General features: G+C 39.3%; 1 protein-coding gene across 1 annotated transcript; it reads left to right on the top strand.

The window, feature by feature from the left end:
• Nucleotides 1-1111: 1111 nt before the first annotated feature.
• Nucleotides 1112-6646, top strand: IRAK1BP1 (interleukin-1 receptor-associated kinase 1 binding protein 1; the record flags this gene model as incomplete). The annotated part of the gene is made up of 3 exons (XM_010012198.1): nucleotides 1112-1177; nucleotides 5333-5463; nucleotides 6330-6646. Coding segments are annotated over 3 exons (468 nt in total), but the record flags the coding sequence as incomplete, so codon positions are not given.
• Nucleotides 6647-17478: the final 10832 nt, after the last annotated feature.

Below are 17478 nucleotides of genomic sequence, written 5' to 3'. Positions count from 1 at the left end.
GAGTACTGCCAGTCAATCAAAAAATTGACATTTCAAAATTTGTTTCTTGTAGGCTGCTGTGCAATGGTAATTATGGATCAAATTTCCATATGATATTTTAAAAGGAAAATGCTTCTCATGATTAATGTCATTATATAAACTTATGCATGCATGCTACATGAGAAACTTGAAGATCTGAGCCTCCATAGGAAATATTCAGACACAAAGCATCTTTTGAAATGTCAGTCAAAACTGAAAGCAAATATTGTCCTCCTGTGCAAATAAATTTAGTAAGTAAAACTTTTTCAGTAATTGAAAGGCTTAGTATCTGCTTCCCTATGACTTCTGGCTCCTACATGTAAAGTTATATTTACAATTAAATTTTAAACTTTGCTTTTTGTTGTGTTATAGTGATTTTACAATAAATTGTTCTTCCAAACTGTTTACTGAAAAAGGAAGTGTGTGAAAGAAATGTGATTGTTAGACCACTAGCAAGCTTGGCAGGTATTCAGCCACAACCAAAGTTATTCTGTATCTTAGTTCAGTATCTTATTTATAAGTCACAGAGGATTTGCTAGTGCTCTGTGCAGCCATTATGTTGAATAATGTAGCTGCTGTGAATGCGAACGTGTTACTGGTGGAACAGTTTTTAAAGGTTATCATTCTGCCAGAATAACCAGTGCTCAGTCATTGTTCTCATCACCTTGCTACAAGCCATTGCTGTTAAAGTATCTTAAAATAGGGGCCTGAAAAGCACTTTTCACATCTGAACTTTCTGAAAGCAATCGAAGCTTCTAGATTTTTGAACCAGGTGAATTCACAGTCACACTTTGATACACACAGCTTCTAGCTAGCAGTCGCTTTTAAAGACCTAGTTGTTCTCTTGAAGTGAACAGTAGTAAAATTGCATTATAGAGCTACTGTATAATTTACTTTAAATAAAGTCAGGAAGTCTTTAGCATGCAGCTAGTTTTTAACTGAAGAGGTTTGCGTGGAAAATTCCGTATTTCTGTTGCAAAGTCATAAGTAATAAGCCAAAACAGTTCGACCTTTACAAGACACCATGTACATACATTTCCAACAGGTGCTTAATTTCAGTCTTTTAAGATTCTGTTCTTGTACTTTGTTTTAGGAAGAAAATATGACTGTAACAGAGGATTTTAGTAGAGTAGAAAATACTTACCAAATGGAAGCAGAGGTACGTATTCAACCTAACCAAAAATAATAACAAAAAAGGAATAAGAAATATAGCAAGTACCAAGGAAGACAGGCTGCAAAGCCTGTCTTTCCTCATACTGAGGACTAGGTGTTCTCTACAGTAAAGGCAGCACAGTCCAAAGAAACTATTGAGGATGGCAGTTTAAAGCAGATTTCAGCTGCTGTCTTCTGTCGTGTGTAGAAATTGTTTTCTGCTACTGTAATATAGAAAAAAAAAACCTTTTCTCAGATGAATGTGTGCTTTTTTTAAGTGTTACGTGATGCTACAGAAAGGAATATTTGGTTCTGGGGCTCTACAGTTGCCATTCTGTGGCAGCGTAAGCAAACCCACGATTTTGCACTCTCCTTCACCCACTGCCCTTCCTGTGCTCTGCATCTTGAAAGGAGTTGTACTTAGGTGATCAGGTGATAGGTCAGTTCAGAAAGCATCTCCAGTTAATAACTCTTTTTTTTCCAGATTAGTTTTTATTTTTTTTCCATTGTTTTAGCTCCCTGAACTGGAGGCAATGCAAGGCAGAGGACAAGAGCGGATGGCGGACAACAGTGGCATGGCAGCCCTAATCTAGATCTGCTTAAGCCACACTTGAACAGCACCTGGGCTTTGATCTGTCTGACACGACTCTGCCATCAGCTTGCTGCAAGTAAAGCAAAGCTAGTTGTTTCCTAGGTAATCAACTTGGAATCCTGTAGGTAAAAAGTGCTGTGTGAAGCTAAATATTATGGGAATAATCCTATTTACTTCAGAAGTGGCTCAAGAGAGTATAGTTTTGCATGTTCGTGCTATAGTAAGAAATAAATGCTGTGCTGGAAATATTCACTGAGGCAAATTATGTGTTTTCAGCCAATAGATCTTTTTAGACCATGAAACTTTAATGACTACCCAGCAAATTTACAGATTCTTATGAAGAAAACCTGGAAGCCAGCAATAAAATGATAGCTTAGTTCTATAGAGCTGTTATTTACAATCCCCTAAACCAGGGTTCAGCCTCTTTAGTTTGCTTGCTTTCAAGTATATTCTAATCTAAATAACACCAATAAATACAGAAATAATTGAGAATTTGGAGAACAAACTTTGGGTTTTTAAATGAGTCTTAAGGTACTTAAATGGTAAGCATCAGTGTTGTGTTCTGAGTGACTTTAACTTCATAATGTAGACACTTACTATCATGAGAGCTTAAATCACCATGTTTTTTAACAACTTAATAAAACCTTATTGAATTACGACAAGCTAAGGCTTACTTCAGTCTTCAGTGGTAACTTCACCAATCATCTCCCTTCTGCTATTCATTTTTATACAACAAAGATTGTAGGTGGAAAGTTAATTACATGGATTTATTGTTCATTTGTAGGCAGCTCAGACAAGGAATAGTTGCTGTTCAAGAGCTGCATGGTTGCCTGGGTCCTGAGTGTCAGAATTTGAAAAATCTAGCCACAGTACTGCTGTTTGGGCTGCCCTGTGCACTTAACTAGCAGTATGGTCACTCTTTATACAGGGATTAGTTTCTCCTTGCTTCTTCCTTTATCTGTGTCTTGTTCCATTAGTGCAGCTTCATAAATGAATGAAGCGCCATTGACCAGTGTGTTTGCATACTTTAGCAACATAAATGAATTTAGAACTAACTTACACTTGCTTCTTTACTAAAGAGTTTGCCATTTTATTTGTGTTTTACACAAATGGAAGTCATGCATTATATCCTTCTACAAACTCTTTTCACCAGTTACCTACTATAAGTCTAAAGACTGAAGAAACTCCCAAATAGCTATTTCAAGGTATAATTAAGAATAAAAGACACACTTTCAACTGTAAGGAGATAAATTTTAATTCATGGTATAACAAAGGAAAACATACAGAAGAATCAAGTTGTGTATGAGATCACAAAGCTCTATTGTGTCTAAATAGTAATAGTTCATTTATTGTACAACGCTCTCATGGGATGAATGTTATGTTGGGTTTGTATGTTTATTGATCTTCTTGCCTCCCTATAAACTGTAACTTCTTGTCCTTCACAGCCTTATCCAAACCTTGCAGTGTCCATAACAGTTTTGCATACCCTCGTGTTGCTTTTTCACTCTTTCTAACCTTCATCATAATTGAAGATATTGAAATGCTGCTTTGCATTGTAATGCTTAGGTATCCCCTGCAAATGTAAGTGGAATTTATTTTCAGCTCTTTTTTTTTTTTTATGGGGAAACCCCAACAAAATTCACAGTTACTGCTCAGTTGTTTTCTGCCCGAGGGCACCTGGTTAAATGCTTCGTTTTAACAATAAAGTTCCTGAGTGCCCAGACTGCCCCAGTCTGAGCAGCTTATCTCTTGCTCAAGACCCACAGTTCTTTTGTTTGATCCTTCTTTTGTTTCATCCCCTTGAGGGAACTAATCTCATAAACACTGATAGCAATCTGGAGAACGCTGAGACAAGTCCTCGCAGTGAGACTTCCAACTTTTCACAAAATACAACTGTGACAGTTTTCTGGCAAAACAGCACAAGAGGATGTATGCTTTTTATATATGGCAAGAACTCCCACTGAAGAGAGAAATCTAGATTTGGTCTCATCTTCAATCTTTGTTCAAATTGATACTGCGCCTTGCAGAAAGCAATCCAACCCCCAAGTTACAGATAGAGGGTGCGTGGCTGAGATGAAGATGCAGACTTGGTGCAGTTGTGGAGGACAGGCATGACCCTTTGTCCATGCAGAAGATGGAATTGCCCTGCCACTTCATCTTGGTCAGTTTTTAAGGCTCTAAGCCCAGTTTTGCCTCAGTTCCGTCAAGAGCTATGGAGCCAGTGCCAAGGATTCAAGCCAGGATGAGCTTACATGTACTGCCCTGCGAGGCTACTGAGGGTAATAAGATGTGTGCATTAGTTAGTGAGAACCGTCAATAGAATTATTTACCTTACCCTGTTTATGTAGTAGGCCCCTCTTCTCTCACCAGGAGGTTCAACTTCCTCCAATTATCTCATTTTCCACAAGGTAAATCTATGGTATGCACACAGGAAGCTACTGCAGTGCAACTGAAGTGCCATAACGTGGGTTTCTGTGCCATATAACTTCAGTGGGATAGATGGCCGCATGCACTGCAGCTGTCACAGGGCTGGCTGTATGTCACAGGGGTTGGCAGTGGAATTTTCTTTACTGCAGCTTTTTTCTTCGCCTCCTGTTGAAGGTGTGTAAAAAGAAAGGAATGAGTCAGGAATAAAAGAGAGGGCGAGCCTTACTTGGTGGTAAGAGCACTGTATTGGGTATTGAACATGAGGGTTTAGTTCTCCTGAAACCAAAATTTGGGAGCCAGAATTTCTTATTCTGGAATACTGTAGCAGCTCAGCATCATTGATTCACTCCTGGTGACTGTGCTCTGCTACAGAAAAAGGGTGGCTCCTGCCTGGAAAGTCAGCGCCTCACTGGCTCTTCCCCACAAGGAAGGTGGTAGGGCTCTGGGTCTGTCTGGGGCTGACAGTGATGCCTGCTTTGCAGCACTCGGGAAAGCACTTGAATTCCTGATGCATCTGTATTTAATGCTTCTTATTGCCAAAGCCACAGACAGCCAGATGTTTAAACTGGTTTTAATGCAAGTCTGAAGTGCCCAGTTCTCTGTAGGCACTGGACTGAGCCTTCTGCCAATGCAGGGTTTTGAGCCTACTGCAAGCGGGACTGGGCTACTCTTAGTTTAGTTGCATAGTTTACATTTATCAAACATAATGCTTGGAATTAAAATGTAATTTGCCTTCCTGCTCAATGTTTTTCACATTTTGCTTGGACTTCTGTGTAATTACCATACATATAGTAATCTAAATAAGAGAAGAACTGGGATGCATCTGGTCATGTGTCCCAAAGAGCACATTCATTCTTCAGATTGTCCACATACGAAGAATGCCGCACTTCCTCACAAAAGAGCATTTCTTAATCCTCAATTTTAAACTATTTTATGAACTACTTTCTGTTGCAAACCTAATGACAGTCTCTAGGGCTATATAAAAGTGTTCTAAGTAAATAAATGTTGGTGTTATATACAGGACTAGTATGTTTAGTCAGTTCGTACATATCTGGCTTTATACTGATTTACATACAAGTGTTGAATCATAGGGGGGAAAATGAAAAAACAATTTATTTGTGTGCTGTCTGTGTTCACTCCCAGGTCTGTATCGTATTCAGTGACTTTGGAAAAATGCAGAATGTTTGCAATCTACTCATTGAAAAGTTAGGAACCTCTGTTACCATCAGCCCACCCCATTTGTACCATACACCAGAAGCCTTGGACACCCTTCGGTAAGTTCTCACTCATGCCACAAATTTGCCACAAATTGTACAGCCTTGGATAACAGTTAATATGAATACATAGAATACATAATTTATCCTCTTTGTAGTGAGAGTGAATCATTTTCTTCATACTTGTGTTCAAAGATTTCAGTATTATTTGTTTCAAACATAACTTAGAAATTAGTGCTGTTTAGCCTAGAAGATACAACTTGTTCTTTTGACGGTGTTCCTGTGCAAAAGGAAAATGTAATAAATGGAAGGATAGCTTCAGAGAGAATATTGGGTCAATAGAATTTGACTTTTGTCGCTACATCCGCACGTGTAGATTTAATTTGTATTTATTTGTGAAGGTACAAGTGTGTTACCAGATGCTGGTAATTTAAAGTACCCTTGCCAATTCCCATTACTCCTAGCTGCTGACATGATCTGAAAAGAACTGTGTCAGGTGCTTGCTCAGCATCAAAACACGCTACTTTGAAGCTGGGAGTCTTGCTATTTTAGGTGTTAACTATTCAAAGTCCTGCTTCTATTGACATCGGAGGAGCAGAGGGAGGTTTAATCTTGGTTTGGGTTTTGCTCTTTAAACAAAAGAATTATGCCTGGTCCAAGAAGCAAGCTCAGCTAGCTGCTGTTCGTGGTTCTAGAGGTGTCAGAGTGTATCTCAAAGGCATCTAGACAGGAACTCAGGCCAGTGCAGTTTGGGAGTATCTGGAGGATACTCCTAAGCTACCCCGCAGAAGCTGGGAGCAGGTGAAGTGCTCACATCTATGCAGTTACAAAAGCTGAGGCTTTAAAAAATAAAATACATGCTTGGCGTGAATACTTGGAATTCAGTTGGACCTGCTTGTCATTGTGCTGCTGCTTCTTCCTCCCAGCCGTCAAGTCTGCGTTGCTGCTGTTGGGAACACCCGACGGAAAGCCCAGGAAGTCTGCCGGCTCTTTGGCCAGTCATTGGGAAAACCTTTATTAATAAAAGAAGAAGAAACAAGAGAATGGGGAGGCCACACTGAGAGTCACCTGCCCAACGCCCCAGATTCACTGACTCTGCAGGAAAGAATCCAGAATGCTACAGCTTATGCTTCTTGTAGAGTGTTTGCTGTGTTTGAGATAAAGGGAAAAGAAAACAGAAGAAACAAGTTGCTCTAGACATTTTCAAACCCTACATATTAATAAATTTTTCATGCTTTTTTAAGTTTGTTGGGTTGGTTGGTTTTTTTTTACTTTATTCTTATGGTAGCAAGTAGAGTTATAAGAGGATATTATGAATGAGGTTGTGTAGTGAGCCCAAGTAGAAGGTTTCTTAACATTCCTGTCCAGATGCAAAAAAGCAGATGAACTTTTCCTTTGCATGTCTCATTTGAAACCAGCACAATGCAGGCTTTGATAGAGAGAGTAGCCAAAGTATTGCAGGATTTACTTAGTAGAGCTCTCCCCAGAAATATTTCAGTTCCTGCTGGCGCTTATTTAGCTCTATCCCCTAAAATTAAGGTTACAATTAATTCTGAAAGTACAGTTCTTAACTATTTAGTTTCTTCCTCTGCCCTTGTAAAAGGGCAAGATACTCCATGTGCAAAACCTTTAGTACTTCCAGCTGAACTAGGGCTATATCAAGACCTTTCCTTCCAAATCTGGAAGGAAACTAATCCCCATCCTGAGTCATGGTAAACTGAACATGCAGTGTGTTCGCTTCTAATGAAATGGATTGTCCAACATAAAACATGCCTAGAAATGTTTTATTTCATTATAGAAATAAAAAAAAAAATACATGTTTTATCTTATTTGCTCCAGTTTAAAAAGGAAATACATTGTCTGGATGTACATTAGACGTACAAACACTTCAGTCATGAGGATAGATCTTTTTCAACCAGGGCTGCATGGTGTATTTTGAGCCATCATATCCACTGAAATAGACTTTCATATCAGGGTGATGCACCTGAGAAAATGTCAAGGTGAATAAGCATCAGAATTAGCAATAAATACAAACATACTTAGAAGAATCATTACAATTACTCCAGTTAACTTTTTGAAGACTCCCAATTAGGTTTTAAATACACAATGTACACAGAGATTCCTTCAGTGGGATTTTCCATGTATCTCAACATGCATCTGTAAAAACCTAAGTTATATCATCAGAACAGTGACTTTCTCTAAGTACTTTACATCTCATGAGATGCTCTGTGCTAGATGTACACCAGCATTGATGTTTTAAAATCAGCACTGTTTCTTACTGAACTAGTTGCCGCTCACGTGCTGCTGGTAGAGCTATTTGTTATTTTTTCGAGCTGGATCAGTCATCCAATCTAATTAGGCAGTGGGAACAGTAGAGAAGCTGGGGAAATGGTGAAGACACACCAAGGCGATGGCCTTAGGTACCACAGTGTCCAACTTGGAGACACAAATGCACAGAGGGCAGTCCAAGTTTCCTGCCTTGTCGTAATGGAGGAAGTCTAAAGTGAGCAAGTTAGAGCTGGAAAGGGTTAAGACAAGTCTAAGCATTGTCTCATCATTCTCAGCTCTTCAGGAAATTGCCTATTAGGCTGCAGGAAAGGCTGAGTGAGGGCAATCCACAGACCTCCTTTTGAACTGGGGTCACAGGCATGACTCACCAGTCGTAATTAATATCAACAAGCCAGCTTTCAAATACCTGACTTTGTGAGCTTGTTACCATCAGTTCTGCTAATCCGTGAGGAGAATTAGCCTGTCATGCAGGTGAATGAAGCAATCTGACAATTTAAATGCTAATTTACTGAACGTTTTAAGGTGAGGTATGTGTTTCTCCCCATGGACTATAGAGGTAACCGAAGTTAGCCAGCTGACTGCCATGATCAACAATGCAGTTTTTGGAAACAGAGTGGTCAGAATCCAGTTTTGAATACTGATGGCACTTATCTGGGACAGCATAGTTCCTGCTCCTAAGTTCAGATATGTTAGCACCTTTTATATTACAATCAGCGGCTAAAACAGAAACAAGGACTGGAACTATGGCTTTTCCCATAAGAAAGAGGTGATGGTGCCATACTGTTCACCACATTGATTTGGGGGATGGGGGTGGTGGTATGTGTGTCCTTTATGTGCAGTGGCACAGTTTCAAGACTTCAGGCCAACCTAACTCATACACTTCCTTTGAGGGGGTTCTTCTGAAAGGCAAAAGATGCCAGTTTGTATCTATCATCTCATCTCCTGTGTTTGACTAGACCAAGCATCTTCTCCTAGAGGAATGGTTCAGCTGCTTGCTGTTATTTCAAATACAGATACTACCACTTTTCACAATTTAAAAGGAGACATGCACAGGAGCACTGGATCCCTTGCAAAAGCTGTTCGTATGTGGCATGAATGTCTGAAGGCAGTTTTCTGAATCACTCTCTGATTAGTGTTAAGAATCAGGTGCACTTGCATAAGCTGGAAATCAAAAGCTACCAGGACTGTGATAGACAAAACCGAATTTTTGGCTCCCAGAGTTTTGCAGTCAAGAAAGGAGACATGACCCAGTCTGGGCAGTAGCTGAGCAGGAGCTCTTTGAAATGCAGATTCTTCAGGGTGGAATTGAGAAAACAACATACTTTGCTAGATCCAGTAGAAAGGATTAAATGACTCATCCAACTTTGTGAAACCCTAAAACAAAAGTCCATGTCTGCACCAGCCTCTGTGTAACAGAAGTCAAGCTGCTACGACACTTACAAAACTAAGCAGTGGGACATTCTGAAGGAGGCAGTAGCTGGGTTTGGTCATTCATCACCTTCCAAAAACACATACTTGAAAGTACAGCAGTAATTTGTTTATCTGCTTTCTCTCTTAGTTTTCACTAACATTACAAAATTGATAGTATCTATTAAGCCAAAGGTCATCCAGCTTTTAAACACACAGGATAATCTACAAGTTGCAACTGAATAAAAAATAAACAGTACCTCCAATCCCATAATAATTGTTATCTCTTCCTCAGGAATGTAAGCTGTAGATTTGCCAAATCCATTTGCTTTGTTAATTAGAATTCGATAGTGAGGAATACCTTTTAGATCCTGTAAAAATAGAAGGAAAATAAATAGCCTCAAGGGGAGATGCTGACTAAAGATTACATTTATATAATCAGTTAACTATTAGTAGGCTTACAGAACCTAAACCCACTCAATATATACATACAGCAAGTTCATTTTCATGATCTTGACAACATCAATTTGGAAGATTAAATATAAAGCCATTAAATCTGTAATTCATGAAGTTCATGCTGTATCTGAAACATTTTTTAAGAGGCAAGATTTTAATTCACTTTTTCTCCCATAGGTCTGGCAAAAAACCTGACTTAGAATATCCCTCTGCTTTTGTATATAGGTCCCATAGCAATTTGTTAGTCACCCTTCTTCCTTCACAAGTAGCAGTAGAGAACACCAGAGGGAACGAGGCAAATTCAGATGGTCTCGGACCCAATCCTGAACAGTGCTCAGAAAGCTTCCATGGATATAGCAAAAACTTGCAGCCAAGAAAAGAAAAGGGTAGTTTACTATTATTTCTATAGTGCCAGGGTCCCACCATGCTCGCTACAGAGTGAAACATTCCTGCCCAAAGTAACCCACAATCTAAACAATAGATGCATACCGACAGGTAATGAGTTTATGAAGCAGTTAGTATTGATCCATGTGACAGGCCGTGGCCTCTGCTCAGCAATTCAGGAAAGAACCGAAAGTCAGAGAAAGTCAAGGAGAACCTGGGCTGAAAGCTTGGCTGATATTTGGAGGGGACTTGTAAGGAGCAGGCTTAGCAGTTGCCTTGCAAAGGTCAGAAGGCATTTTGCACAGCTGATGTGCATAACATGATAGGCAAAGGCAAGTTAAAAAACAAACAAAAAGCACATGCTTAAACCATACGTCATCACTATTGAAATTAAAACAAGAAAGATGAACGCCAGGTCACTGAGAGAACAGAACCAATAAGGAACATAAAAAGAATCAGAATGCCCTTGGGGAAATTCAAGGGTGTTCAGTTGGTGGCGACAATACTGAGGGGAGAAAAGAAGAGAAAAGACAGCAAGGATGCAGGTGTTTTAGAAGCCCAAGATGAGTGGCAGGTGGCTAAAATTACAGTGGGGAAGGAACACAATGCACAGAACAGGACTGAACGTCTGCTTCCAGCTGAACGTGAATTTTCTGCTACAGGCGGTTTCTCATTTTCAGTCCTCTTTGACTTAATGATTAGTGCCTTCCTGCCACTTGAGCAGCATGGCAGCAGCCAACCCACAGAGTATGCAGCACTCTATTATCACACCAGCACTGTCAACAAAGATTTAGCATCTGATTTTCAAATACGACAAGGACTTAGGCTGCAGAATTTCAAAAGCTTCAAGAATTCCAACAAAACCATTTTTAAATAGATTTCCATTCCAATACCCAGATCCCCAACTGCTTTCTAACTGAAACTGATTAAACACAGAGGATTACTTGTGTTTCTTAGGTGCAATGAAGATGTTACCGACTATCGATGATCAGTTAAAAGATTTAACAGCCTCTCAATTTTAGTAATGCACCACAAGAGATCCGTTCAAACATTATTAGGAAAAAATTCTTTGCTATGAGGATGTTGAGACACTGGCCCAGGTTGCCCAGAGAAGCTGTGGCTGCCCCATCCTTGGCAGTGTTCAAGGCCAGGTTGGATGGAGCTTGGAGCAACCTGGTCTAGTGGGATGTGTCCCTGCCCATGGCAGGGGAGTTGGTAAGGGTCCTTTCCAACCCAAACCATTCTGTGATTCTATGATTCAAACCACTGCTTTAAATACAACACTGTATATTAAAAGTGAGTTATTATAGTTTGAGACATGCCAGGTACAACCCTGACCAGTGAAGCTTAACCAATCAGTGACGCAAAAGCAGAGCTCTACTGGGACAGCAACACAGAAGCAGGCGAGGCACCACTCAGCTGCACGGGTGATCTGGGGCCCTTACATATTTCCCGTGAGTTTAGCAGGAAGTCTGTCTGTAACAGTGTTTCTGAGGGGTTTTTTTTTTAACCATAGTTACTCTGTGCATGTATTAATAAAGCAGAAGATTAACACTTTCAAACCTGTTTCACTGGAGGATATTTATGTTGGAGCCATTCTCCTGGAGTGTCAGCTTTCACATCCCATCCAATAATGACTCCAGAATAGCCAAATCTCTTGTGAACTATTACCTGTCCCACACTGAACTGAATATATTCAGGCTTTGGACTGTGAACATGAGTTGATTCTAGTTTAACAAAGAAAAAGACTTATCAAGTGTTTGATCAAGTATATTAAACATTGAAACAGAAATTCTTCTGACTTCTACCAGATGAGAACTGACAATTAGATTAATACGTGAAATAAACAAGGGAACAGGTACTTTGCTTTTCCCCCAGAATATTACTATGATATTTGACAAAACAGCATCCACCAAGGAAGGCACTTTCCTATTTGTATGCCTTTGATATTACATAGGGGTCTTAATAGAATTTTGGAAAGCATAAACACCAATACATACAATGTATGTACTGACAACTACTTTTACAGTGCTTACACATGCTAACTGGTTTTGTTGTTATTTTTTCCTAGTTTAGGTCATGGAATTCTTCTGTTCAGTCTGACTGCAGGGAGTTTTTTCCCAAGAAGCAGACTGATTGACTGTTTCTTTTTCCTTTTATGAAATTGATCCAAACCAGTTCATTTGAATCAGGTGAAAGCTACACCACTCTTTCATACATCGGTACAAAATAGGCACACTCAGATCTATTTAATAAAATAGATACAAAGATATAGTATAGCTTATTGATGCTGTTACACAATACAAGATGAAAAGGCTTTGGATTTTACAGTTTTGCTTACTGAACATTATCATTATTGTTTAGAGATCAGGAAAACATATACTAAGTATTGAAACCCACTATAGAAGACCTTATAACAACATCACAAGCAAAGTCCAAAGAGGATTGCAAAGACTCCAATACCTGCAAAATAAGAATGGGGTTCTGCTTCGTTGTTGCCACTTCCAGTTATCTTTTCTCCATAGTACCAACTCCTAAAACGTAAAATTAGTAAATAAACCAACAGTCAAACAAATCCTTTAGAAACTGAGTCTTAGGGTAATTTGTGTTCTAGTTACTACTATCTTAAGCTTTTGTAGAGGGATACTGCAAAGCCTTTCATACAGAATTCTTCACAATTTGAAGCCCAGATGAAAGTTTTGCATTAAAACCACCTTTAAGGAGTACACAAGACATAGGAATTTGTTCCAACAGGGGAATCTAATTTTTTGGATATGTAACTCTACAGTTGCCTTAAATTTTTTATATTGAAGGAAACCCATTTATCTTACACAGGTGAGCAAATATTGTTCTAAACTCTAACAGAGTGATTCTTTATTATCTTTTGTAATATCTTTACAGACTGGCATTGAGTCCCAGCTTAAGGCTACAGTAAATTTAGCTTTTCCTTCTGCACTAGGCTGAATTTCATCTGAATGTAAAGGATGGGGACTAAGGGAGGGGCACCTTTAGAAAAGAGAAATGGCTTCTGGTTTTCAGGCTATTGTGAAAAAGAAAGTGTAAAGAAACAGTGAGCAAACTAAACATTTACTGGGGGAACTTTTCAAATATTCCTTCTGCTGGCAATGTAGCAGAGGGGAAGTCTATAAACAGATGTTTTGGGGTTAACGTTCTTCACCGACACCAGCCAGCCAGCAACCCCTCTGGTGCCACAGAACTACAGGCTGTCCTAGTCTCCTTCCTCTTTTATGGTGTTCACCTTTCAGTCTTACTCTCTTCACCCCATCTGCAAGAAGGCCAGAGCAGGCTCAACAACTGCATAAACAAGGTGTTTTTTAAAAGTTTTGGTTTAGCTCAAATCTGTAGGAAGACTTAAGGTTGAAAAATACCTTTTAACAGAAACAGGAATGGTCAAATATCCTGACTTTCAGGCTGCGTTGTTGAAAACAGAAACTAATATAGTAGGTTTGGAAGGTCTCAAATGTCACCGTGTTTTCAGGATAACCAGTTCTTTACATCATAAGATATTCAGAAGACACAAGCAGCTCCAACTATATAAAAATACTACATGCAAATAATCAAGGGATCGTTCAGTCTTTGAAGGCTTTCTCTGTAGATATGCTTGGATCTTTCCACAAAGTTTCAAAGCAATTTATGGTGAACCTAAGAAAAGTACAGATTCTGTTTCCATTCATACACCATTCCCCTAAGTTTTCCTGGGGGCAAAACTAAGTCTGAATCTTCCACAGTACAGAGGACTTCACACTCACGATTATTGTACATCATCAGTTATGAAGGATCTTTGAAGGTCCAGACAAGGTAAAACCTTTGGAGAATTAAATCTCACAAACAAGCCCTTTAATCTCCCTAAACAAGCCCAAGCAACGTTCTTCTTAAATTAAATTTGCATATACATAAATGGATATAATTTTAGTTTTTCTAGACCAACTGTCACATGCTCAATAGTCAAGTTTCCCCCTTCTTCCTAAACCCACAGATTTCCCATCTGAGTTTTCTAATTCAATTTTGAGTTTTCTTGAACTACCACATGCAGCACAGGATGTCCATCCCACGTTGTAGGATCTGGTCCTACAAACATGTCGTTGCTTGCAATCACTGATACGGTTAAATTGTCCTAACTCCACAGTCAGATAAATTTAAAGTAGAGGATACTATGTATAGAATTACTGCCATGATTGATGTTTAGTTTCACATGGAGCTCATATTGCATGTTTGTGTAGAATATAGGCAGAAGGTTTTCTTAAAACTGGTAGAAAGTTCCAAATCAGTCTCAATAAGCAAATAAGAGACACTTTCTCTTTGTTACTTATATCACACCCGCAGCATACCTTCCTGTTAAGAAAAGGCCATGTTTCAAATTGATTCTTAAGTGTAGACAGTATGTAACATCATCCTACCTTGACTTTGATAGCCACAGCTTTAAACGATCTGCCCATGCATCCAGACTCAAGTAAGGTTTTGTAAAGCTGCTCCAAGAGGCAATTATCCTTTAGTGGTAAAAATGATTATTACATTGGTTTAAAAACATCTCTAGTATTTTTATATATTTTTTTTACTATTTAAACTTTTAAGGCTGTAGCAAACAGGGAAAAAAGCCAGTGGCCAGGAACAAGTTCTCTTCAAGGTTAATACCAAAACTGCAAATAAATATTCTTTCAATCATCACTTCTATCTGTAAACTGTATACAAGTCTTGGAAAATGCCATTTTTCATGACAAGGTTGCTTGGTTTTTTTCTGTACTGAGACCATCGGAACTGCTAAATTGTATCAGATTCTGCAGTTTCAACTGTTACTTGGGAGTACTGAGCATGAGACATTTCAAACGCTGTCCACGTAATCAAAAAACTATTAAAATATATCCTAAAAATTTGAATACATCTAAATGGTTCACAGTTGACTCATATCATGAAACTTGAGAGCTATTTAAATCTTTGTCTTTATGCACAAAGCCAGACTTGGTTCCTTTTTCATCAGGCCAATCTTTTGCTCTCATTACTTCACATATTTAAGTTCTACAGATGAACCACACGACCAGTGCACTACACAGGGTGCATTTTTAAAACTAAGTCATAGTTTGCATGGTTCATCTGCAAGATACCAACATTTGCCAGTGGTTACCACTAACAAATATTTGGATGGAGGTAGTAGATAGACACTCACAACCCTGTCAATACGTAACTTCTTAACTCATATACAAAATGGCACTACTTATTTAACTCTGGTATTATGACTGCCTCAAGTAATTTACTATGAATTTGTGTTGCTTAATACTCTGTACTTAGTCATACTATGCAAGAAAATCTATTTGACAGTAAGTGTCAAAAGGTAATGGAAAGTTACAGTCTTACTAATCAGATACTTCATTTCCCCCTTTTTAAAGGGACATAACCCATAGTAACATATATTGGAATGTCCAGAAGCAGAATGAGATTGAGGCACAGCTGTGCACTTACACAGATTCTACAGAGATTTTTATGTGAAGAAAACAATGGTTGTTACTCAAATTTTGAAGGACATCTTTAAACGAATAAATACAGTCACATTAAGCCATGAAAATGCCTGAGGTGTGATTTGAATGTTATTTTCATGTAGGAATGGCCAGTGTATCCCACCCGCACTCCAGCTTTCCAGGACAAAGTGTCATTGGGGATGAGAAAGAGAGCTATCTTTATAAAAAGCATGGAAAGAGAGACTTCCAACCTTTCTGTTATTTGGATGCGCTGAGCAGAGTCTGTTCCGTACCACTGGGATATGAAGTATTGTGCAGGCAGTGCAGACAATAGAGCGAAAATCTGCAGAGCTGCAGCCACATTGATGTAAGGCATTCCAACAGGAGATTTCTTCAGAGACAATTCCCTGCTCTCTACTCAGAAAAGAAAAAGGGAGAAAAAGAAAAAGGAGAGACAAAAACCATGGCAGTCAGCTTTGCCAAGTGTGTAGTACTTAAAAGTTTCCTTTAGATTGTTTTGTTGGTTAACAAGATAATATCCAGTCTGTACATGCGCATTTCACTTACAGCCAGAGCACACTTAAATTAGGACAAATTGCATTAAATTTGAGGGTACTTCTGAAAATTCATAAAAGCCTAAAGTAGCTTCACAAGACAAAGAAAATTAAAACCTGGTTAAGAGTTATGCAGACATCTCTTTCATCTGGAAATAGAAAATTAAAATAAAAAAGGGAACAGGGGAGTTAAATGGTTGTCCAGTTTGTAATAAAAAGCTGCTCTAGAGGAACAAAATCCATTGCACTGCTTTATCATCTACTTAAGTTTATTAAACATGTCTGACAGATTGATGGCCTCAAGAAAGATCTGTTTAGATTCAGTGATTATTGCACATACTAAGGGCAGTAGATCAAAGGCATGGACAGCATCGTACCAAGACAGTAACACATGCCACAGCCCTATCACAAGACTAGAAAAGGATTTGACATTACCATTCATTTCACAGGCACCTGCGCACCTTACCAATGCATTGAGATAGTCACGACTCTTCCCTCCTTCCTGTCAAATTAAGACATTCACCTGCAGCTGAGGAGCACATTTACTGTCTTTTTACATCTATGAGGGTTTTTCAAACCAGAACTAAGACTCACTGAAATCTGAGACTTTATTACAAGCATTCTTTGAGTGCACAGGTTTACCACAATACTCAGTCACCTATACCCACTCTTCGTTCTGTCTTACTAGTCTGCAGTAGTGGCAGTTACAGGTACTGCTCTCTACTTGAGTACTCACCTTGCAAGCACAAGCAAATTGTTTCAATTGTTTCCGAGTTGCTTCTAGTTCCTGCTATTCTAATTTGTGTCATTTACAAAATAATTTGGGTTACTGTAATATACACAGGACATGTGTATGTGGAAAGTTAGACTTATGAAAACCACCTAGCAAAGGTAGTCGAGATCACAAAATAACACTGAAGGAGGCCCAAGAACATGAAAATATCTGCACACGTGATGAAGAGTTACTCAAACTACATTTTTCACTTCTTCATTACCTGCTTTAGAACGAACAGCAAAGAAAAAACACATCTAATTTCAAACATCACCAGTAGCCGTACATCTGAAGGACTTGTTTACCCATGCATATTGATGGGGAGGGAGGAAGAGACACACTTATTAGTTCAACAAAGTGACCATCAGCACCACCAAAATGGCCATCTCTGCTGGGCTGGAGAGCCGGCCAGGCACCCAGGGGAAGGCTACCGCCTTGCCCACAGCGTTTGCCCAACCCGACCGTACTGCTTCGGCGGCAGCAGGGCTTTCTCCTGTTTCTAAAAGGAGTTTTGAGCAGTTGGATCACCAGACAGAGATAGCCTCGACCAAGGCTGGAAGCCCACACAGTCAAAATACTTCTGTGCATACTCTAAACACCTGAAAACCTGTTCGAAAACGAGCTGAGCCTTGACCTCCGCTCACGCCCATGCTGATGGTTTCAAACCCAGCGGCGATCGAGCGCAGGGCCCACCCGTAGCACCCCCGCTGCCAACGAGCCGCCGACCAACGGGCAGGTGAGG

The sequence above is a fragment of the Nestor notabilis genome, unplaced genomic scaffold, assembly GCF_000696875.1.
Source record: "Nestor notabilis isolate BGI_N333 unplaced genomic scaffold, ASM69687v1 scaffold20203, whole genome shotgun sequence".
Classification (NCBI taxonomy): Eukaryota; Metazoa; Chordata; class Aves; order Psittaciformes; family Psittacidae; genus Nestor; species Nestor notabilis.
The sequence above is the reverse complement of the archived record's forward strand: the minus strand, read 5'-3'. Positions and strand labels throughout refer to the sequence as shown.